Source organism: Dipodomys merriami, unplaced genomic scaffold, assembly GCF_024711535.1.
Source record: "Dipodomys merriami isolate MVZ:Mamm:240054 unplaced genomic scaffold, mDipMer1.0.p SCAF_2, whole genome shotgun sequence".
NCBI lineage: Eukaryota > Metazoa > Chordata > Mammalia > Rodentia > Heteromyidae > Dipodomys > Dipodomys merriami.
This window is the reverse complement of record NW_027203381.1, coordinates 82,960,406-82,983,983: the sequence shown is the minus strand read 5'-3', so window position 1 is coordinate 82,983,983 and position 23,578 is coordinate 82,960,406. Positions and strand designations below refer to the sequence as shown.

The 23,578-nt window shown below is 34.3% G+C and overlaps 1 protein-coding gene across 4 annotated transcripts in view; it reads right to left on the bottom strand.

Annotated features, from left to right (window-relative positions):
- Cip2a (cellular inhibitor of PP2A) overlaps positions 1–23,578 on the bottom strand; it is a 34,961-nt gene that overhangs the window by 3,627 nt on the left and 7,756 nt on the right. For 2 of the 4 annotated variants that reach the window (XM_070030291.1, XM_070030293.1), the window contains 13 exons: positions 23,352–23,448; positions 21,496–21,618; positions 21,228–21,373; positions 18,123–18,198; positions 15,056–15,274; positions 14,103–14,262; positions 11,920–12,061; positions 9,814–9,913; positions 8,130–8,248; positions 5,781–5,973; positions 5,288–5,362; positions 5,088–5,198; positions 224–420 (listed from right to left, as the gene is read on the bottom strand). In XM_070030291.1, the coding sequence (XP_069886392.1) occupies positions 224–420; positions 5,088–5,198; positions 5,288–5,362; positions 5,781–5,973; positions 8,130–8,248; positions 9,814–9,913; positions 11,920–12,061; positions 14,103–14,262; positions 15,056–15,274; positions 18,123–18,198; positions 21,228–21,373; positions 21,496–21,618; positions 23,352–23,448 (1,758 nt within the window). The remainder of the gene's footprint in view (positions 1–223; positions 421–5,087; positions 5,199–5,287; positions 5,363–5,780; positions 5,974–8,129; positions 8,249–9,813; positions 9,914–11,919; positions 12,062–14,102; positions 14,263–15,055; positions 15,275–18,122; positions 18,199–21,227; positions 21,374–21,495; positions 21,619–23,351; positions 23,449–23,578) is intronic. The other 2 variants (XM_070030292.1, XM_070030294.1) reach the window with 2 other exon arrangements.

The window sequence follows — 23,578 nt, the reverse complement described above, 5'->3', positions numbered from 1 at the left end:
TCTTATCTCCAATTAACCACCAAAAAAGCAGAGTGGAGCTCTGGCTCAAGTGATAGAGCACTAATCTTCAGCAAAGGAGATTCATACAGTGCCTTGACCCCGATTTCAAGCCACAGGACTAGCATAAATAAAAGGATCTGTAAGTTTCCACAACAAAGAAAAAGATCCTTCCTTGAAGAGTTTACATACCAGGTCACAGTTGATTATAAATAACTTTATTTACCTCTGAAGAAGTTCCATGTATGATTTTGTCAGTATTTCATGTTCTTCAGCCACAGACTCTAATTTTCTATTATGTTGAAAGAGATGTTCAATATCACTCTGTGCTCTTTCTGATTCAAGCTGTTGTGATTTCAGTAATACACTAAGTTCTTCATTTTTTCTCTCAACATCTCTAAGCATACCAGCAAGTGTTCGTGCCTTAAAAGAAAACAGCACGTGGGCTTTCCCAATATTACTTATATACAGCTATGCACCATATAACAGTATTTTGTAAACAACTGATTGCATACCTGATGGTGGTCTCTTAAGATTATTATTAGTTATATTAAAAGTAATTACTTTGTAGAATCTATGATGCCTGCAGAATGATAAAACTATCTAGAATATAGCATTAGAATATAGAATATTCAGAATGTTATAATATATTCCACAATTTAAAACATTTAGCAAATGTTCAACAATTCAGTATTACTGAGTTAAAGAAGTAGTTCTATACAATACTTCTAACAATGTTGTGAATAAAAATAAGTTTAATAATGTAGAGCTTTCTACTTGTGGTGTCATGTTAGAGCTCAAAAAGTTTTAGATGTTGAAGCATTTTCAATTAGGGATGTTAAACTCTACAATTGTAATTTAATAGATTGTTAACCTAAGGATGGCCAGATTAGTGGAAATGAAAAAAACTGCAAAATAAAGTAGTCCTATTTAACTAAAAGGGTACAGTCTTTGGTGGTGGTCATTAATACTAAACTAATAAGTTTGCATACCCAAGTCTTCTACTTTCAGGTAAGAATGACGAATAAGAGTCTCTCGTAAACGTTTAACACTTAAAAATCAAGCTAGCATAATCAGGAAATATAATCTAGAATTAGTGACAAGAAATGTCAGACAAAAACCTAATCTCACTCTTTTTATAGCATGGATTACACAAAAATCTATTACTGTTATTGTTGAGAAAATTTTTCTGCAACATGTAAAACCATTATATTCTCCAATTAAAATGTATATCATGTCCAATGCATAGAACAGAACATTACAGTGTATTCTGAGGAGAGAAGAAAACAAGTAATTCAAAAATCTAACTTTCTTGTAATTTATGGTGCAATAGATTAAAAAAAATGAGTCATGTTAAACAATAAAAGAAAAAAATATGGGGGGCTGGGAAGGTGGCTCAGTGGTAGAGCGCTTGCCTTGCATGCCTGAGGCCCTGGGTTCGATTCCTCAGCACCACATAAGCAAAAAGAAAAAAGCCGGAAGAGGCGCTGTGGCTTAAGTAGTAGAGCGCTAGCCTTGAGCTGAAGGGCTGAGGGACAGCGCCCAGGCCCAGAGTTCAGGCCCCACGACCGGACCCCACCCCCCAAAAAAAGAAAAAATATGGTTGTATATCTTAACATTATTTAAATATCTTTACTTTGTAAAGATTTTAAAGATATTTTATTATTGCTTTCAAAGCCTTTCAAAAGCCAGACAACTTTATTATAATAAGTTATAAATGAAATCATGTTGGGTAGATTGTATGCTGGGAATTCAAATTATTGAAGTAATATCTTACCCATAAAGTGCACATCATGTATATACAAGTTCTCAGCACAATGTGAGACTTACCGAGCACATATCATATGCCATCATATGCCAAGCACCTACCATGTATTCGTGGAGGTACACAAACATCTCTGGCATCACAACTAGGTATTAAAAATGCTATGATTTTCACACGGTTTAAGAAAGATTACTAAAGTATAGCCAAACTCATTTGTAGGTAAGAGAAGACCACAGTAGGTTTTGGGAAATGGTAGTATTGAAACTAAAATCTGAAGACTATGAGGAATTAGGAAAAGAAAGAGAAGAAAACATGTTCTGGACATGACATAGAATGTTCTAAGACAAGGAGAAAGGAGAATATGGCAAATTTCAGAAAATACAAATATGATTGAACATGGTTGAATGTGATGAATAAGCAAAAATGGTAGGTATGGACTGTGAAGTAGTTAGAATCCTTATATGTCAAAGAAAATGTACTCATTACTTGAGTACTACTGTAACCCCTCTGTACACCACCTTTACAATAACCATTTTTAAAAAAATCAATGACATCTGAGAGCAAAGGCAGCTACTACTACAGTATGATTAGTGCCTCAGAGACACCTGGGTGTTGGAGTGAGGAAGAGTAGAACTAAATTACCTTTGGCAGAAATGTGTAAAGTAGTTGAGAACACTAGACTAAAAGTAAGAAGACTAATTAAGAGATTCTATCAAGATTGATACAAAGAAGGAAAAGACTGTAACCTATTAAAAATAATGGTTGAAAGACTACGCACAGACTTCCCCTATGATCCAGCAATCCCACTTTTGGGCATATACCCAAATGAAGACAAACATGGCCATACTAATGCTACCAGCACACCCATGCTTATCACCATAGGCAAGATATGGAACCAACCCAGATGTCCCTCAGAAGATGAGTGGATCAAGGAAATGTGGTACACACACACACACACACACACACACACACACACACACACACACACACACACACACACACACACACACACACACACACACACACACACACACACACACACACACACACACACACACACACACACACACACACACGAATTCTATGCTTCCATCAGAAAGAACGACACTGCCCCATTTGTTAGGAAATGGAAAGACTTGGAAAAAATCATATTAAATGAAGTAAGCCAGGCCCAAAGAAATTTAGGCCTCATGGTTTCCCTTATTTGCAATAATTAATATACATATAGGATAATCTTATCAGATGAGCTGAAAAGCTCAAACATTATGTACATATGACCATATAAGTTGATGCTAAGTAAAATCAACCCCAAGATATGGACACAAGAGGTCTGTCTTTGTTGTTGTTGTTTTAAATGTACCAGATGATTTTGTTTGTTTGTTTCCTTTTTTTTTTTGTTTTATTTGGGTCCGATCATGGGGCCTGAACTCTGGGCCTGGGCGCTGTCCCTCAGCTCTTCAGCTCAAGGCTAGCGCTCTACCACTTGAGCCACAGCACCACTTCCGGCTTTTTTCTTATGTGGTGCTGAGGAATCGAACCCAGGGCCTCATGCGTGCAAGGCAAGCGCTCTACCACTGAGCCACCTTCCCAGCCCTGTTTGTTTCCTTTGTATGTTCTTCTCCCTATGGTTTATCCTCTGTTGTCACTGTACTTGATTTTGGTACCTTGCAGCTTGTACATTTGTCTAATCTGGGGAAGGGAAGGGGAATAACGAAACCGTGAAACAAGGACACAGGATGACCCATTACCACAATGAGACCCACAGGTCAGTATATTGGAAATGAACTTTAACAACTTGGGGTAGGGGTGAGGGTCAGTGAGGAGGAGTGTGGGAGGTGGGAGAGGGAAGGGAGAATGGGACAACAACAAGGGAAATGGTAACAATGATTGACAAGTAATGTACTCATTGCCTTAGTCATGTAACTGTAACCCTTCTGTACAGCATCTTTATAATAGCATAAAAAAGTAATAATGGTTGAAATCACCCATCCTACAAGAACACATGGACAGTCACCTATAAGAAAAGTAGTTTATAGCCAGTCAAGGCTGACAAGGCCACCTCCCCCATGGAAGAGAGAAAAATGGCACCTGTTCCTATTTAGGGGCATCCTTAAAACATCAGGGCTAGAGGCAAGAGGTATTCTGTGTGGGCAGCTAGATCTGGGTGAAGAGTGTGCAGACCTATCCAGGGAGCATTCTCTTTTCTTTGTGAAGGGCAGGATGGAGTTCAGGTCTGGGTGGAGGTCCAGCTGTGGGCTAGAAATGCATGCTACTAACAATGGTAAGGGCAAACTAGAAAGAGGAAACTTTTAGAAGGAAGAATTTATGAAAGGTGGAATTTATTTTATGAACATATATAACAGGTAATTTTTGTTCCAGGTTTCTAATTTGGAAAATCCTAAGAATAGTAAAAAATACTTAGAAAGACATTTTAAAAAGAGGAAGAATGATTAGTTCACTACTGGTTATGCTGAGGTTGAAATATTTTGCAGCTATTATGGAAAGCATTTAGTGTGAGGGAAAAAGATTTGTGCATATAGGGGCTGGGAAGGTGGCTCAGTAGTAGAGCACTTGCCTTGCATGCCAGAGGCCCTGGGTTCGATTCCTCAGCACTACATAAGCAAAAAGAAAAAAGCTGGAAGTGGCGCTGTGGCTCAAGTTGTAGAGCGCTAGCCTTGAGCCGAAGAGCTGAGGGACAGCGCCCAGGCCCCATGACCGGACCCCCCCCCCCAAAAAAAAAATTTGTGCATATAAATATGGGAACATTAGTATTTTAGTAATGGTTGAAATAACAAAATACATAAACAAATAGAATATATATAATAATATAATATATAATCCTGAAGACCATTAACATAGGGTATAAAATATCAAATAGCAAAAAAAAAAACAAAAAACAAAAAACCCAAAGACAATGACATAACAAGAATTAAAGAGGATAATTTAAAAGTAGAAGTAGTTGGGGCTGGGAAGGTGGCTTGGGGCTGGGAAGGTGGCTTAGTGGTAGAGTGCTTGCCTAGCATGCATGAAGTCCTGGGTTTGATTTTTCAGAACTACATAAATAGAAAAAGCCAGAAGGGGTGCTGTGGCTCAAGTGGTAAAGTATTAGCCTTGAGCAAAAGGAGCTCAGGGACATAGTCTAGGCCCTGAGTTCAAGCCCCAAGACTGGCAAAAAAAAAAAAAAAAAAAAAAAAGTAGAAGCAGTTGTATCAAATTGCTGATGACAATTTAGCACAATTAAGAATAATAAATAAATAATATTTTCCATACTTTTGTCATTTATTCAATTTTCTTCTAAACAGACATAAATTTATCATGTACCTACCTCTGTCTCAGCTTGAGTTCTTTGACATCGATACTGAGCAATCAGTCTATCAGCCTGTGCAAGAGCCAGAGCTTTTGCTTCCAAGAGATCTTGCAATCTGCTTTCTTTGGACTATAAGAAAACACACAATTAATTTTCATAATTTTAAGAAAATATTTATTAAAGCTTACTGAACATAATTAAAAGAAGCTTTTACTCACAGCTAATGTGGATAGCTTCATCTCATATACATCCATTATATCACATATTCTCATATCTTTAATCTGATCCCTTACCTAGGTTTTAATAAAATAATCAGAAAATTGTAACAAAACTAAATCATCAAAACATACACAACAACAAAAGGAATACTATATTTGGTAGATAACACCTATTTCCCTAATCTTCCCACTACAGAACAGTATCTGGATAAGATTTGGTATGTAAATAATACACTTAAAAATTTTTCAAAGCTGGAAGGGCAAGAGGAAAGGAAACTAAGAAAGCAATAGTAGCCACGCTAAAAACTGATAGAATGTAATGATTGGCTTATCTTACACTTGCCAAATTTTCCATTCTATTACTATCTTGTAATAGGTAACATTTCAGTTATATTTGCCTTCTAAAGGTGCTAAAATGTTATACAATCTGAGTAGATAATTAACTGTCAGGTGCCAACCATACTCCCATCTGTAACAGCTAGTTACCACTCACCATCACTCCAGACTGAAGTTTCTCTATCAGTTCCTCAATATTAACTCCAGAAACATCTTTCAAAAGGGGAGGTGTTATACACTTTAACGACCCTGCAAAACTGTGATTTACTGATTGCAAAGGCATTCTCCTGGGCATGTGCTCTGTTTCTTGTTGTCTATATGCATTGTTTGCTGCTATACTTTCTCCAAGCCTGAATAGGAAGCAAAAACAAAAAGAAATAACACAAAAACAAAGCGAAAGATAGAGCACTGAAGAATTAGGGAATCTATTATTAAAATTAGGAAATCTTTTAGAATGAGGGCTTTCTTTTTTGCGAGGGGGAGGGGAAGGGTATATAAAGCTTCAAATATTCTTGAAAATGACACATGGTTTGGGTAATATGCTAAATTTTCCAAAGTACTCCCTTTTCTACTTACAGTTCTTTAATAATGACATTTCTATCTTTGGTTTAGAGGCACTGTAGTCTACTTTTATGGATGAAGATTATTTGTACTAAGTACAAAGCTACTAGTATTGTTCAGAGCAGCCTTCTTATCATGAGGTGCCTCACTTTTTCTGTGTCTATGTCCTTCTTTACTCTTTCCATTTTTCACTCAGTAAGTTCTAACCTGACCTCCACTGACTTCCAAGACCAATCTGACTTGTGCCCCTTTAAAGACAGTCTAGCTTCTGCCTCTAGGTTTTGCCTGGGCTATTTCTTTACTACAAGCATCCTTCCAACCAAATTGCTTTTTATCATCAGATTTTCTTTTAAATTCACCTTTCCTAAAAAAGTTCATTACTAAGCCCTGTGTAATGCTAATATTAATCCCCCTTCTCCCATAACACAATATCTTCCTACCTTCCTTCCTCCCCTCTCTCCTTACTTCTCCTCCTCCCTCTTCTTTCCTTCCCTCTTTGTCTCATCTCTGACTATAGGACAAATCTTACCAGAGCAGCATTTAGTATAATTTGCTGCTATAACAAAAAATACCCAGAAGGTAGCCAGCCCAGTATAGCCATACTTATGGCCCCTAAAAATATTTGTTAAATATTCAATTAAAACAAGCAAGCAAATTTATATACATAAAACCTATATATCCACCCATCCACTCAATAAATTCACTTACTAAATTGCTTAAGACAATATCAAGTAAGGACACATAAAAATAAACATAAGTAGACCACAGAGAAAACTGTGGTCTAAAACACATAAAAGGAAGGCTAAGATACCAAGAAAACTGTGGGAAGGCCTTAGCCACAGAGATACTCATGTTCAGAGGGGCTATAGCTTTCCCTTTGAGATTTTCTCTTCCATGCTAAACTAATACAATTGAAGCAAGCAAACCATCACAAAACATAATAGCTTCATTATAAACTATTTCTATGTTGTAACCATTTGTTTTTCATTTTTGTTAACAATATAGAGAATTCTGATTATATGCTCATGAATTTATGAACATCTAAATTTTTAAATTTTAAAAAGTGCAATTTGGTTAACTGTTCATTTGGTTAACTCAACCTGGCTGTTTGAGAAGAAAAGCAGCTACAGACAATATAGATAATATGAAAATGAATGGATATGGATTTATTCTAACAAAACTCTTACAAAAATATGTGCCTGCCCAATGACCTGCTTGCTGATCTCTGGCACAGTAAATGCCTCACCTATTTACCAACTGCTTCAAATTATTCAAACCATGTTTGCAAATTCATCTAAATAAATCATTTAAAGCTTAAAAAGTTTATTAAAATAGACATCTAGTAAACATTTTGCTAACAATTTAGTGTCTTACCTTAAAAAAAGAGGTGTTTTCCAAGTATTATTGTAAGTATTCTTTTATTATCTGAAATTAATGATTATAATAAAAAATTTTGCCTAATCATCTTTTGTTTACTGATTAAAAACACAAATTTTCTTTAGGGACCTTTTTTATTCTTCAAGCACAACTTTTAGCTTATGCAGTTTTCAGAGATGATCCCTTTGGCAAATGACCCAGATCTGGTCAATAACAGTAGTAGTTGATTTTTTACTTAAAACATTCAGGAAGGAAAATGTTCTCTAATAAAGAACTAAATGTAGAAGACAAGTTTAGGTGTCCAAAATCTACTACATTAAAAAGTGGTGGTTAAGAGAAAGATAAAAATAGTGCCTGGATAACACATCTAACTACCTTGATCTATGTAACCCTCGGGTAATAAACACTTGCCTTTTCAGGTACAGGAATCAAAATTCTATTTTATTTCATTTTGCTGATAAAATGAAATCTTCACTTTACCAATTTACTAAGGTATGTTGAGGGTTACTGAAGAAACACAGCCCATTGTCTTAGTACAAGAGATACATTCCAAGTGATTGCAACTCACACTAAAGTAGGAAAATCTGGAAGTGGAGCTGCTTCCAATAATATTGCCAATCCAGACTGTACTTGTTCTCTGTTATCTGATGTCAAAGCAAAAGCCAACGGAGTAATCAAACGTGGATCCTAAGCAAATCAGAAACCAGAAAACAAGAGGCAAAAATAGTATCAAGTCTCTAGGATAAGGCAAATTCTAAAATGTTTCTTGTCTCATGTTTTAATGTATCATTACATTTTACTTTCTTATATACACTGTGATCCAATCACTATCAAGTGCAAGCTTTAGAAATAAATCCAATAAAGGTTTTAAATATTTTCAACTATGCCTATGTTGGTAATCTTAAATATTTTAAAGAACTTATAGGTCCTTCATGCCAATGAAGATTTTACATAGCACTATAAAATCTATATCATCTTCTTTGGAAAAGGTCTATAAATGAACATAAAGGGGCCTTTGGACTCAATTCTTTAACTCAGCACCACAGAACCAGAACATATTTTTGGCAGGACGTTTTCTTTACAACTCCTCTTAGAAAAGAGAATCATTATTTGCAATTTGCAGTGAAACTGAAGTCCAAAAAGAGAAATAACTAGGTAAAACTTATATTCACTGGTCACTGGTACACAAACTTGGAAACGCCATTTTAAATATTACACTATCAAATTGTACATGTGACCCCTGTCTTCTACCTTGTTTATACATTCATTAAAATCATCTGTGCCACATTATTAAATGAATGTATTTCAACAAAAATATTTAATTAAAAAACCTGTTACATCTATTAACAGACATTGCTAAATAAATCCTGAAGTAGGCCCCAGAAGAACAGTTCAAACCCAAATCAAGTTATAACCAATTTGTTTTCCAAAAATAAAAACAGTAGCAGCATAATTTGTCTCCTCTGTTTCAGCCCTATAAAGTAACAAACTGAAATGATCAATAGACTTTTGTTTCATTGCTTTGTTCTTCAGCCTCTTTTCTGTTTATAAAGTCAACCTCCCTCTGCTAATATTCAATTTCCAGATTGTAGAATAGTAAATAAGAGTTGGGGTACAGTTCAGCAGAGGAGCACTTGCCTAGCATGCTCAAGCCACAAGTTCATGCTCTAGGCTCCAGCACCTCAGAGATAATAACAATAATAATAAAAAAGGACAACAATACAAATTAATTATATCTCTAAACCTGTCAAGTTAGTCTTGATAACATCTAAACCTCTTATCCAACAATTATCAATACAATCTGTGAGTTAGCTATGTTTGCAAAGTCCCTCTAATCTTACTGTTGTTCACAATAATGTCCTTTGCCCTGATATTTTCTATATACTTAGTACACTATTTCAACAACCTCGATTAAAAAAAAAAAACACCTCTAAAGCAAACACTACCCTCTTCCCAAAGCCAACAAAAATGAACCTGGAAGTTCAACAGAAGAAAAGGAAAAGCTGAGAAAACAATATTACCATGAACATTCTATAACTTGGAATCAGAAATACTTAACATTCAGTTTTTGTAGCAGTATGTAAAATAACAGTACAATGAAGACTTGTAACTACTGAAGACAGGGTAGCAGCTGTCTTCTGATGAACAAGACTAAGAGAAACATTGTCTAAATATTTAAAATATAAAAGCATAATTTCCTAGAAACCACTTACAAAGGAATACTCATCAATGTATAAAAATTTAAATCTTACTTGAAGGATTTTGTAGAAGCTTACTTCCATACCAGGAACCAACTGTTTAAGTTTGTTCATCAAAACAAGAGTTTTCAAAATTACATCAGCAGCAAGTTTGCTTTAAGAAAAATAATATTTAAATTAAACTCAAAATATTTTTAACTACAATTCTAAAGAAAAAATTAGTTTTAAAATTCAAGAAGACAAAATTATTTCTGCTGAGAATAAAAAATACCAGAATAAAAAAACATTCTGGGAATTCAAGACTAAAGACTAAAAGGGAGGCTGGGCACCCCCACAGCTCACGCCCAGACAGGAAAGCCATTTGACTCTTATCTCCAATTAACCACCAGAAAACTGGAAGTAATGTTGTGGCTCAAGTGGTGGAGGACTCTCTTTGAACTGAAGAGCTGAGGGCAGTGCCCAGGCCCCAAGTTAAAGCCCCTTGACCACCACCACCACCACCACCAACAACAACAACAACAACAAAAACTAAAGAGAACATACTAGCATTAACAGTCTAAGGTTTTGTGTGTGTGTGTGTATGTGCTGTTTCTGAGCCTTGAACTCTCAGCTTGATTAATTTCTTCATGACTGACACTACTGCTTGAGCCACACCTCAAAGTTCTAGTTTTTGAAGTTAATTGGAGATAAGAGTCTCTAGGTTTTGCCCGCCCAGGCTAGTTTCAAACCTTAATCTTCAGATCTCAACTTCCTGAATAGTTAAGGATTACAGGACTGGGCTTCCTGCAACAGTTAACATTTATTTAGTGCTCCTTTTTTTACTCTGAAAACACACAAGTAGGTAAGCGTACTGAAGTGAGTACTAAGTATTAAAGGATCCATTAATACTTAGTTTTAACATTAAAATATTAACACAAAATATCATTAAACAATAAAGAACAAATAACAATTAAGGTATGAATTATGCTATTATACATTATGCTTTGTACCTGAAGCAGAGTATAAAAAGAACCCTTGTTCTTGAGAAACACAATTATTAACAATGACATTCTCTATGGAAATGAGAAGGAATTATGGTATCCAACACTTAGCAGGGTGTCAATGAATATTTATTAGATGAACTTAATTCAAAAAGCATAAAAAATGTCTCATTACTATCATGAAAATCCACCTTTATAATGCCTGACATGCTAAGGAAAAAAAAAAGCCATTACTGTTAAGAAAATTTTGGCAGTTTTTTTCTTTTTTGGGAGGGGGAGGGGGGTCCGGTCATGGGACCTGAACTCCGGTCATGGGCCTGGGCATTGTCCCTCAGCTCTTCAGCTCAAGGCTAGCGCTCTACCACTTGAGCCAGAGCGCCACTTCCGGCTTTCTTCTTTTTGCTTATGTGGTGCTAAGGAATTGAACCCAGGGCCTCAGGCATGCAAGGTAAGCGCTCTACCACTGAGCCACCTTCCCAGTCCCCAGTGATTTTCTTATAATAAAAATGTTCGTTTTTTTTTTCATTTAAAAGTTGAAAGTGAAAGGAACAAAATAATTAAATTACTGAGGTAATGTCAAAAACAAGTTCCAGCTGGATGTTGATGGCTCATATCTATAATCCAAGCTACAAAGGAGGCTGTGATCTTCAAAGTTCGAAGCCAGCCCAGGGAGAAAAGTCCATGAAACTCTTACTTTCAATAAACTACTGAGAAAAAGTCAGAAGTGGTGCTGTGGCTCAAATGATAGAACACTAATCTTGAACACAAAGAGGCTCAGGAACAGTACCCTGCCCCTGAGTTCAAGCCCAAAGAATGGCCAAAAAACGAAACAAAACCAACAAAAAAAGCAAATTCCAGGAAAAAAAATTTAGAGATCAAATCACGCACTCACACACACACTCACACATACACACACACACACACACAGAGTCACACATACAGAGTCACACAAAGAATTCCAAACAATAAAACAGATCAGTTAAAGCCTTTCTTCAGAAGTATACAATCTATACATTGAATAATTTTTAATTTAAAAATTCATTACATATAATGTTTAATTCTTGGCTATATCTTGAGCTGCTAGAACATAACTGAAGAATGGTATCTTAAAAGATGAGAACTACATTTAAACATTTTTACTTCATTTAATAACTTTGTAAGTTAGATTTTGAATACTCACCATAATTCAGAATCTGCTACTTTGGTTCCAAATCCCAGGTCAATCTTGCCGTATGTAAATTGTTGTTCTATCAGAGTGGTACACTTTATAGCAGTCAAAGTTTCTGCAATACGCATTTTCAGAGTATCATCTCCACATAGAGGTAAGCTTTGTTAAGATTTACACTTACAAATAAAAAGATTTTCCAAATAACTTATGTTTGGTAATAGTTTAAACATTCAGGGTAATTTCATACAAGTCAACTCAACATTGTAATTGTAATCCAGTATAATTATATTTATTGAATGGGAGGTTATAACACTGGGAATGGAGGATTATCAGCGATGAATGTCAAGAAATGGTCTCATACCACACACCCAGAAAAGACCACTGGATGTTCCATTTTTGTTAGCACTCATACTTTTCAATAAATATTTGTTGCAATCAGGGAATTCCCTAAAATTTTATTAATTATCTATCATTTGAGTATCTATCGTTAAAAACAGGCCAAGTTAGGCCAGTTACCAGTGGTCCACACCTATAATCTAGGTACTTGGGAGGTTATTTATTGGGGTCAAGGTATGAGGCCAGTCTAGGTAAAGTGGTGGCATGTACCTTTTAGCCTAGCTATTGCAAAATCCAAAACAGGACCTATCTCAAAAATAATAAGCAAAAATTAGGGCTGTAGATGTGCCTCTGTAGTAAGAACAACTGCTTATTAAGAGCAAGGATCTTAATTCAAACCCAGTAATGATGCCATCAATGATTAACGACCTGACTAAGGTCAAGCAGAAAAATCTTATGTCTGGGGGCTGGGAAGGTGGCTCAGTGGTAGAGTGCTCGCCTTGCATGCCTGAGGCCCTGGGTTCAATTCCTCAGCACCACATAAGCAAAAAGTAAAAAGCCGGAAGTGGCGTTGTGGGTCAAGTGGTAGAGTGCTAGCCTTGAGCTGAAGAGCTGAGGGACAGTGTCCAGGCCCAGAGTTCAGGCCCATGACCGGACCACCCCCACCAAAAAAAAAAAGAAAAATCCTATGTCTGTAAAACAATGGTTCTCAACTTTGGCTGCATGTTAGAATTCATCTATGTAGATTAATCATATTCACTCACTCACACACACACATGCTAGAATCATCTGTGTAGATTAATCATATTCATTCATACCCCCCCCCCCACACACACAACCACCACCACAAACACTTCAAGAATATCCTGGTTTTAAATTGCTCCAATCACTTTAGAATTTGTGGAAGATTCTGGTGTCTATCTTGTTTTATTCATTCCCCAGGTGATTCTAATATGAAGCCAGGAAAGAGTGCTGTAAAGGACAATGAGATGGAAAAGAGACACTAAGAAGAGAGTAAAAAAATAGTTTGCCCTCCCTCTTTTTGTTTCTCTGAGATATAAGGAAAGGTGACCAGGTAAATTTAAGAAATCTCAATATGGTATTGCTCCTTGCCCACAATGGGATAGGGATGAAAATTTCTAGAAATATTTAAAAATTGGAACTTAGACATCTCCACAACTTGGAATTAGTAATCTAGAAAAAGTAAATACATGAAAGAACTGAGAATCAATCAGGGTACAGAGGCTGTGAAACTGACTGCATTTGAAGTTTTTTTGTGTTGATATACTCGTCTTTCCTATAATCAACTATGACATTACTTCCTCTCTATTAGACTATTCATGGGGATTTTATTTTTAAAACATGAGGTAGAAAATAGATAAAATCATGACAAATCTAAAAATACTTTTTATTCACTGATTTACTCTACCTAAAACAGGAAGGACAAATCATACAGTGGTTAACTGGCATCAAAAGGAAAAGATTACTAAGGATAATACAAGAGGCATTTTAGATGTCTCTAACTCTCAAACTGACAAAAATGTTGAAATCAAATTTAAAAAGCTTTTCTTGTGTTGGGGGAGATTCTCAGTGGTTTAGTGATTGCTGTGTTAGCCCTGAACTTGCTTCCTGAATCATAAGGACAAAATTAAACAAAACAAAAATAAATAAATTCTTAAAATGTAGCTTAAAGTTTTACACTGAAAACTAGATAACTTTTTGAACTCTTCATTGAGATTTTCAAATTTCAGTTCAATATTTCTGGACATATATGAAATACAAAGAAGTGGCACGATTGGAAATAAAATGCAATACTAAGGAAGAAGTATAGTTTCCATTTTTATGAAAGTAAAGGATATTTAATAAAACTTCAATAGCCTTGATCATCCGTTCACATTTTTTTCTTATTAAGGCCTCATCCAGACTTTGTTCTGTGAACTGAAGCTGATCCAGGACTGCAGGTAGCAGTAGGGTCACAAAATGGTCAGCCAAAGAACAGTTAGCAGTATCTATAACATCCTAGAGAAGGAAACCGCAGAAATGCTTAAAAACTGTGATTTAAACATTATTGTAAATAATTTCAGTGAAATTTAATAATACAATAATTTTAGGGAAGATGTGGGTAGGCTAAACAAGTAAAAAATTGCCCAAATGGCAGAATCCTATAGACTGTGGTCATTTCTCATCCCAGCCTAGCACATTGTCTGTTCCTCCCCATATACTAATTCCAACTTTTCTTTTTGTCAGTCATTGGGCTTGAACTCTGGGCCTGGGTACTGTTCCTCAGCTCTTCGGCTCAAGGCTAGCACCCTACCACTTGAGCCACAGCGTCACTTCCGGCTTTTTCTGTTTATGTGGTGCTGAGGAATGGAACCTAGGGCCTCATGCATGTGAGGCAAGCACTCTACCACTGAGCCAACTTCCTAGCCCTTAATTCCAACATTTTATCGTAACCTATTTAACAGCTAATAAAAAGAAGACAACATTTATTGAGATAGAGATGGAATGTGACTACTGCAAGAATAATCATACAACAATACATATACTGTAAAGATCTTTTTTTTTTTTTTTACTATCCAGAAACCAATATATATAAGCTATACAACAAAATAAGGGAAAATACTAACATATATGATTTTAGTGGTAGCTAAATGACAGTTGAGTTCAACTGTTAATATGAGCAATTTTCCTTTGTATGAAGAATTGGAAATTTATTATGGGTGTTTTTAAAAACATAAAACAAGCTTTTTATGAAAAATGTTAACTAAAGAGTTGTAAAAGTAGAAGAATCAATTTTCTACTATCCTATTACCTCAAATAGTTCCTTGAACAACTCCAGTGTTAAGACAGAACAGTTTTCTGACCCATCCAAGGGTTGGCTTAACCAACGAAGAAGAGCCACAGTAGGTTCTAAGGACTTAGAACGGCTTCCCACAATGCTGTTGCCAGAGGAAGATTGTTCAAACATAATCTGACTTAGAACATGACGCAGCTGAGTTACTGAACAGAAGGCAAGAAGTAACTCTAAAACCTGTACAACATAAAGTTATCATTAAATCCAATTTTACTAGACATTAATATACAAATGATAAATCTAAAACTGTTGTACATTTTAACTATTAATTTTCTTTTGTAGTTAAAAAAACACATTGTTTTTAAAATGAAATAATATCTAAAAAAATTAATTTAGGACTTCAAATACATGCCATATCCTAAAGTGAAAAATTAACATAAAGCATACTATAAAATAAGAAATAAAAGTGGAGTTGGGTAGATTGAGTACAAGTGTAAAAAGTGCTTTCTCACTATGCATGAGGCCCTGCATTGAAAATCAAACAGACATATAGACAAAGACAAGCCAAACCCAACCAAAAACGAACAAAATAAAATTTGCTGAATTTTGATTGACTAAATATTGTAAATCTTCCATATATATATATGCAGATATATAATATCTGCACATACTTAAAGGATTTTCTGGTTCTCTCAATGTTTTATAGTTTCACAATGGAGTCTTTATATATGTTCTGTTGGATTTCTGCCCTAACCACTTGACTTAAAAAAAAAAAATCAGTTAAATGGCATCAATAAAAGAAAAATTCATCTATTTAGTGGTCCTAAAAATATAAATAAAATATAATTATACATACTGATCTTGGTCAGCCAGTTGTTAAATTAACAAGTTTCTACAGATTTTAGATATTCTATACTCACAATGCTCTCTGAATAGTGAGTTTTACATCTTCTTTCCTAATTCTTGTATATTTCACTTTTCTTGTCTTACTAGGTTGGCTGACACCATAAATACAAACACAAATGGCGATCATGTCTATTCTGTCTTATACTTAATCTGAAGATAAGTTCTCCTAATTTGCCAAGAAGAATAAGAATGCAGTAGATTTTTTAGTCGTTATTTGACCAGTGAAAAAAGGGTCTGGTTTTTCCTAGTCAATTTTTACCTTGAATAAATATTAAATTTTATCATGTTAACACACCTTTAAATTTTATCATGTTAAAACACCTTTGTATTCTTGGATTAAATCTATTTAGCAAATGAATGTAATTCTCTTAAATATCACTGGATTTACTAACATATTAGTTTAGGATTTTGATTTTTTATGTAATTAGTAATTACTATTAATTATGTTGATATAATATTTTTTCACACTAATCTTGTCAACCAAGGTTATACTGATATTAAAATCAAACATTTATGTCCACTATTATATAAAAAGTAAATGAGCCAACTACTGGATTATTGCTTCTACTATTCTCTACTTCTATCATAGTAAGATTTTTTTAAATTACTCTTACGTCTTCATTCTCTTTCAGGCTTTCTAACACCTCTGTAAAGTTTCTACTTTGTGTTCTAATCGACCTCCTAATTTTCTGATATAGTTTACTTTCTTTAGATTAATTAGCTTCTGCTATATTTCTTCAATTCCAAGAATCCTTACTTATCATTGAGTATAAATTTACAGTATTCTATCAAACTTAATTTAGATTAGGAATAATTCTCATTTTAATTTTAGGTCCCAGAGTTCAAAATATCCAAGACATATCATCTGAGTACTTCATCTAATGAAAATAATCCAGAAAGAACTCTTGGCAAACAATAAATGAGCAAGAGCAAAGATATAAAAACATACACACAAAAGTGAAGCACTGTCAAGTAATAAACTTTGTACTATTTTAAATCCTCTACAGCAGCCAGACTCACTGTTTCTGATAATTCACAACTATTCTAAAATTTCTAATTTTTTTCCCTTCTGTAAATATTGTCAGATGAAAGTTTAGCCTGAAACAACAGTCCAACTTCATATCAGACATAAACTGAATTCTAGATGGATTATAGTTCTACATAGAAAAGTTACCATAAAACATAGGAGCTCATTTTTTTGGCTTTGGAGTACATCTAGATTTCTTAAATCAGATATAAAAAGGATTAATTAAATCTAGGATCATTCTGACTCAAGTCCCTGAGTCTAAACCTCAATACTACCAAAAATAAAACAATAAAAAAGTATTATTAAAACAGGCATTAAGCTCTATTAAAATCAAGACAAATGAGTAACAAAGGCAACTCAGAAGATAATTGCACAAAATATAATGAACTATGTAACATATATAACTCAAATATTTATATTTAAATATCTATAAAAGTCTATCAAAAATACTCCTAAATATTTCAGATGCAAAACAGTTAATGAATGTGAAAAAGTATGAACCATTAGTTATAGTTAAGGAAATGTAAGCTTTAGCTGTAATGCAATACTAATTTTAAACATTGGAATGACTAAATAATCTGGAAATACCCAATACTGACAAGGATGCACAATAACCAAGCCTTCATATGCAAATACGACCTTTGGTAAGCTGTTTCATAATAGCTAATGAAGAGATGTAGATCGTGTAAGTCAGCAATTGCAATCCTAGCTACACAGGTAAAACAACATATTCATAAGCTTACCAATGCAAGTAGAAAAAAAAAGTATTCATAATAGCAATATTCATAAACAAAAGAACTATCTAAAAGTTATATAAACACAGGTGAATTCACATCCTAATGTTGAAAAAAGTATTTTGTTTTTAAGACACCCAAAAGATTACATATGATTTCACTTACCAAAATTTAGACTTAGAACAAAGCTACATGTTGTTAGAAGTCAGCATAGCATTTATCTTTGTAACAGAAGAGGTCAGAAAAGGGTAGGTGTTGATTAAAAGGAAGCATCAGTAGGGATGTAGAGGATTCTGATCTCAATATAGGTCATACAACTGTGTTTGGTTTGTAATATTCAGAGAGCAGTGCAGTTAAAAAACTTTTCTGCACACTAGTTTTTTAAGATTGTAAAATAAATTATCATGGTTTTACATACCTTTGAAGAAGAATCAGGATCTTTTCCATTAAGAAGACCTAATACTTGATTAAGACATGATGAAAAGTGTTCATATCTAGGTTTAAAATAAAAAAGGTATATCATAAAATGTTAATTACAAAACTGATATAACAAATGGATTTAGTTAATCTACTGATCATCACAATCCATGGCTAGCTGGAAGGTGCTAGCCACGGTCACTGCCCATCAGTGAAAGTACTGTACTATGTATTACTAGCCCAGAAGATCAAAATTCTATTTGAAGCACAGTTACTGATAAATGTGTATGGCATTTGCACCATTTTTTTGTAAAGCTGAAAGTTCATGAAGTTGGGAACTATCTGTATTTAATTCTGGAATGTATTTTACCACCATGTTATATATAAAGTAGCTTATTTACTTACAAAAGCACAATTACTCAGGTGACAATAAATTACATCTTGGAGTTTTTAGTATATCAACTGTCATATGTCTTAACAGACTGTGTTCACTTTTTTAAAAAATTCAAGGGTAACTTTTGTGCATTTACCCAAATGTTTACAAACAAGACCACACTAAAGCTAGCAGCACAACTATGTTTATTGCAGCATTATTTACCATAGCTAAGATATGGAACCAACGCAGATGCCCCTCAGTAGATGAATGGATCAAGAAAATGTGGCATATATACACAATGGAATTCTATGCCTCCATCAGAAAGAATGACATTGCCCCATTTGTTAGGAAATGGAAAAACTTGGAAAAAATTATATTAAGTGAAGTAAGCCAGGCCCAAAGAAACATAGTCCCATGCTTTCCCTTATTTGTAATATCTAGTAGATGTATGAGTCAAGCGGAAAAGGTCAGATAATGTGATGTCAGGAAAATGAACCCTTAGATATCTATGTTAATGTTTTTTTCTTTCATGCATGTGTTTCTAACACATTTATAAGATTATCTCTTTGTTGCTTTGTATGTCCCTCCCCCACAGTATAACCCCTGCTTTCAATATATTTGATGTCAGTATAACTTGTGGAGGAGATGGGGAAAAACCAGTTGTTTAAGGATACAGGTGGACCTGTTGCAACAATGAGAAGTACAAGTTGTCATGTCAAAAACGAGCTTTACAATGTAGGTGGGGGGGGGGGGAGGAGAAGGATTGGGATTGGTGGGGGAGGGGGGAGGCTGGGAAGGGATGTGAAGGGTAAACAAAGGAGGAGGCTGCAATGCTTGGTAAGAAATGTACCCATTATCCTGCCCATGTAATTGTAACTCCTCTGTACAGTATGTTCACAAATAAAATTAAATTAAATTAAAAAAAATTCAAGGGTACAGGAATACATAGTTATTTATTTATATAAAAAACTAAAATTGTCAAGTATTAAAGCAGGGTCTTTAAAAACTGTTTTTAAAATTATCTTGAAGTAGTTGTACAAAGAAAGTGCCTTATAACAAAGCAGTTTATGAATACAATGCATCATGATCTGTGTCACTCCCTCAATGTTCTCAGAAATTAGGCTCTTTAAACATAGAAGCAGCCACAACCATGCTATACAACCCTAAGAGGTGCAATTCATGTTATTTTCTATGTGACTAGTGCATCATAGAATCAGAATGATACCTTGAAACAGAGCTAAGAATTTAATGATGGAAACAGAGAGAAAGAAAGTGATAGCACAATGGAAAGAAAAATAGAAAATTATAAAATGGATTAACATATTGGATGCTATAGAACCAAAGATGATTATCCAACCTACATTTGGCAGAGAAGACCTGATTAGGTGAGGCTTACCAGACTTGAGTCTTATGGGAAGTTGGGAGTTGAGAGGTTGCCAAGATTCTGGTTTGAAATTAAAATTAGGATATTCATTTTTAAAGCAATAAAAAAATACTTTTAAAGTTCAGTTGCATATATTTATAAGTTAAAGGAGAGACAGGCAGGCACCAGTGGCTTACACCTGTAATCCTAGCTACTCAGGGGGCTTAGATCTGAGGTTCAAAGTTCAAAGTCAGCCCAGGCAGGAATAGCTGTGAGACTATTATTTCCAATTAACCACCAGAAAACTGGAAGTGGTGCTTTGCCTCAAGTGGTAGAGCGCTTGCCTTTAGCTGAAAAGCTGAGGGTCAGTGCCCAGGCCTAAAGTTCAAATCCCACAACAAGAAAAAAAAAAAAAAAAGGCTTGTTTCATGCTTTTCTGTATGTTAGAATTACCTGGGTTTGTTAAAAAAAAATTCAGTCTAATTCAAAGCTATTTAGCACTATCTTGGCAGCCAGGATAGACATTCATGGGTAGTATGAAGCTCACAGAAAGATGGAACAGATAAAAGAAGTGAAATGATAGTGTTACTCCTTGATTTTGTAAGATTTTAATTACCCATACCATAGTGATTAATTCTGCCCTTGTCCTTAGCTTTATTTTTTAAGCCTTGATGCTCTTTCTTAACTATTAAGAACTACTTTTACATTCTCATACTGCCAATACTCCATTCTTTCCCAGTAATCTCATGATAGTAGGAGTTCAGTAAATGTTTTTCATTGTGAATAATGAGTCAATTTAACTCTTTGAAACTACTTCAGTAGTTCTATAATTTAGGACTACAATGTAGGTTAGGCAATGGGAAAATTTAACTTGAGATGCAAAAAATCGTAAGTTTTTTGGAAAAAAATTATTAGTTGATCTCAAGATGTCTACATTTTATAGAATGATACAATCCTACTAATCTAAGACTTAAGTGTGCACACACACACACACACACACACACACACACACACACACACACACACACACACACACACACACACACACACTCAAGCACCCTTAAAGTTACATTTTAGTGTTTCAGTTCAGGAAAAGAAAAGAGTGGGGGGGGGGGAGGTTTGGGGAGGTAGGGGGAGGATGGGAAGGGGAAACAAAGGAGGAGGCTACAATGCTTGATAAGAAATGTACTCATTATCTTGCCCATGTAATTGAAACCCCTCTGTACAGTATTTTCACAATAAAATAATAATAATAATAATAAAAGAAAGAATGGGAATAATACCATTACAATATTCCAATTCATAGTTTAGCTTAAAAAAAAAAACAACAAAAGGAACATTTCTAAGTTTGCTGAAGTGAGTCATACCTGGTAAGATAATCGGCAATTTTAGGATTCTTAAGGAGATCCATTAATAGGTCAACTGAATACTTTCGTGTTAGGGTACCATCACCATTTATGAGAATATTAAATATTAACTGAAAAGTTTGATGAATATTTCGAGCATGGAAGAGCTTAAAAGAAAATTTGAAAAAAATGTATTATACATAAAATGTAAATGATACCATCCTATATTAAAAAAACTTCAATAATCTTTAAACTTCAAATTAACTTTATATAGAAAAAAATCATTTACCTTTTCTCCTACCTCTTCATTTAGTGTCAAACTGGACAATATTGAAAGTGCAAACACAACCACAGTTAAGCTACTATGAGCTAGAAATGTAATAAGAGTTCGATAAAAGGATTTCACATTGTTCTGAGGGAAAAAAATTAGAAAAAATTATGTTTTATATTTTGATTTTAAAAGTATGTACTGTATATAATAGATAAGATCATTAACCATCAACTCTTCTAAACAAATGATTGTAGTACCTATATGAAAATGGAAGTAAACAATGCCCAACAAGAATGTGCTCATTACTTTCCTCATGTAACTGTAACCCCTCTGTACAGTATCTTTATAATAAAATAAAATTAAAAAAAAAGAAAATGGAAGTAGGAAGCATTAAGACTGGTAAGGGTTGACTCTGATGCATGCATTATACATATAAACATACATATTAAACTGAAAGATAGTTAAAATTTTAAGGTAGTTCAAATATTGTATAACTATTTTCAATTTTCCATTGAAATAAAAAATATAAAAAGTTTAGAACAGAGGCAAATTAATTCAAAGAGCACTTATTATAGCACCTAGAAAAAGAAAATGGCTATGATAAATGTGTCCAAATAAAAGGTAACTTTTTACTAGGTTGTCTCATTTTGCAATAAATATTTCACAGTTGTCATGGTATCAACATTCAGAATAGAGAAAGAGTGCTTATTTAAACATTGCAGCAAAAGCTTTAACACTTAAGCTGGGTAAGATGGTTTATACCTGTAATTCCAGCTACTTGGGAGGTAGAGATAATAAGAAGGGGATAGCTCAGCCAAAATAAGGTGGGTATGGTGGTATATATCTGTGATCGCAGCTACAAGGATGCATAAGTAGGAGGATCATGGTAAAGGCTAGCCCTAGGAAATCTATAAATCCTACCTGAAAAATAATGAAAGCCAAAAAACAAAAAACAAAAACAAAGCTTCAAAACCCAAAAGGGCTCTAACTAAAAAATAAATAAAAATAAAAAACTGTACAGAGGAACTTTATGGTGAAAGAAGGAAGAAATGGTTAAGTCAATTAGAGTGCCTTGTTCTACACATTTTGAGGCAGAAGCTACTTTTCACAATATGGGCTTAAGACACCAATTAAGAGTGTGTAACACAGCTGCTTTCATATATTACTGACTCTAGTATAGATAGGTAATAATAAACAAATACTTATTCTTTGTTATATTTAAAGTTTTCTAAATAGGCATTTTTTTTTTCAGTAAGAAAAAATACATGTCCATACCCCTTCCCACACACAACTCTCTTCCTTTCTATTAAACCCTTTCAAACACTTCCCTGGCACAAACTAGGATCCATCTGAAAATAAGACAAGGTCAGAAAAATAAGACAAGGTCAGTACAACAAATTAAATAATATTTAGTTTAAATCCTATATACTGCACAGCTGGCTCAGTTAAGCTCATTTGGATGCCCTGACTTGTAAGTACTAGAATTTGAAACTAGATACTTGTTCATGAGTCTTTCTAGAAGAATTGCACCGCTAACTGTGAAAACACAAGGATGACAAAAATGAGACCGCCAATAGCATGCTTACCTTCTCATTAGGTATACAATAGCTTAGCAATTCTCACATGACTATTTGTGATGAATAATGGGATGTTACAGAGAGGGAAAAGTTTTAGAAAACACTGTGTAATAACTCTTACAGTCTTCAATAGGAATGCAAGTTACTTACAGGGCAGTCTCTACATTGCTTTTGATGGGTCAGCTGAAAGGTCATAAGTAAAATGATTTTTAAAGAAAATAATACAAATTTTCTTAATCATAAAATCCACTATAAACCAAAACAAAAGGAAAACCATAAAATAAGTAAACTTCTTACCAAAGTCTTTACGTATGTTTGAACAGAAAGATTATGCCGACAAAGATTTGCCAGTAATCCCAGACAAGGCATTGTTAATTCATCTTCAGAGGACTGACTTATTTTACATTGGTGGTGTATTTAAAGAAAAATAAAAGACAAAAGGTATTAAGTTTATTCTAAATCAATCAAAATGACATAGTAATTTAAATTATATACAAAAGAAGTCCAGCATTTGAAGACAAACA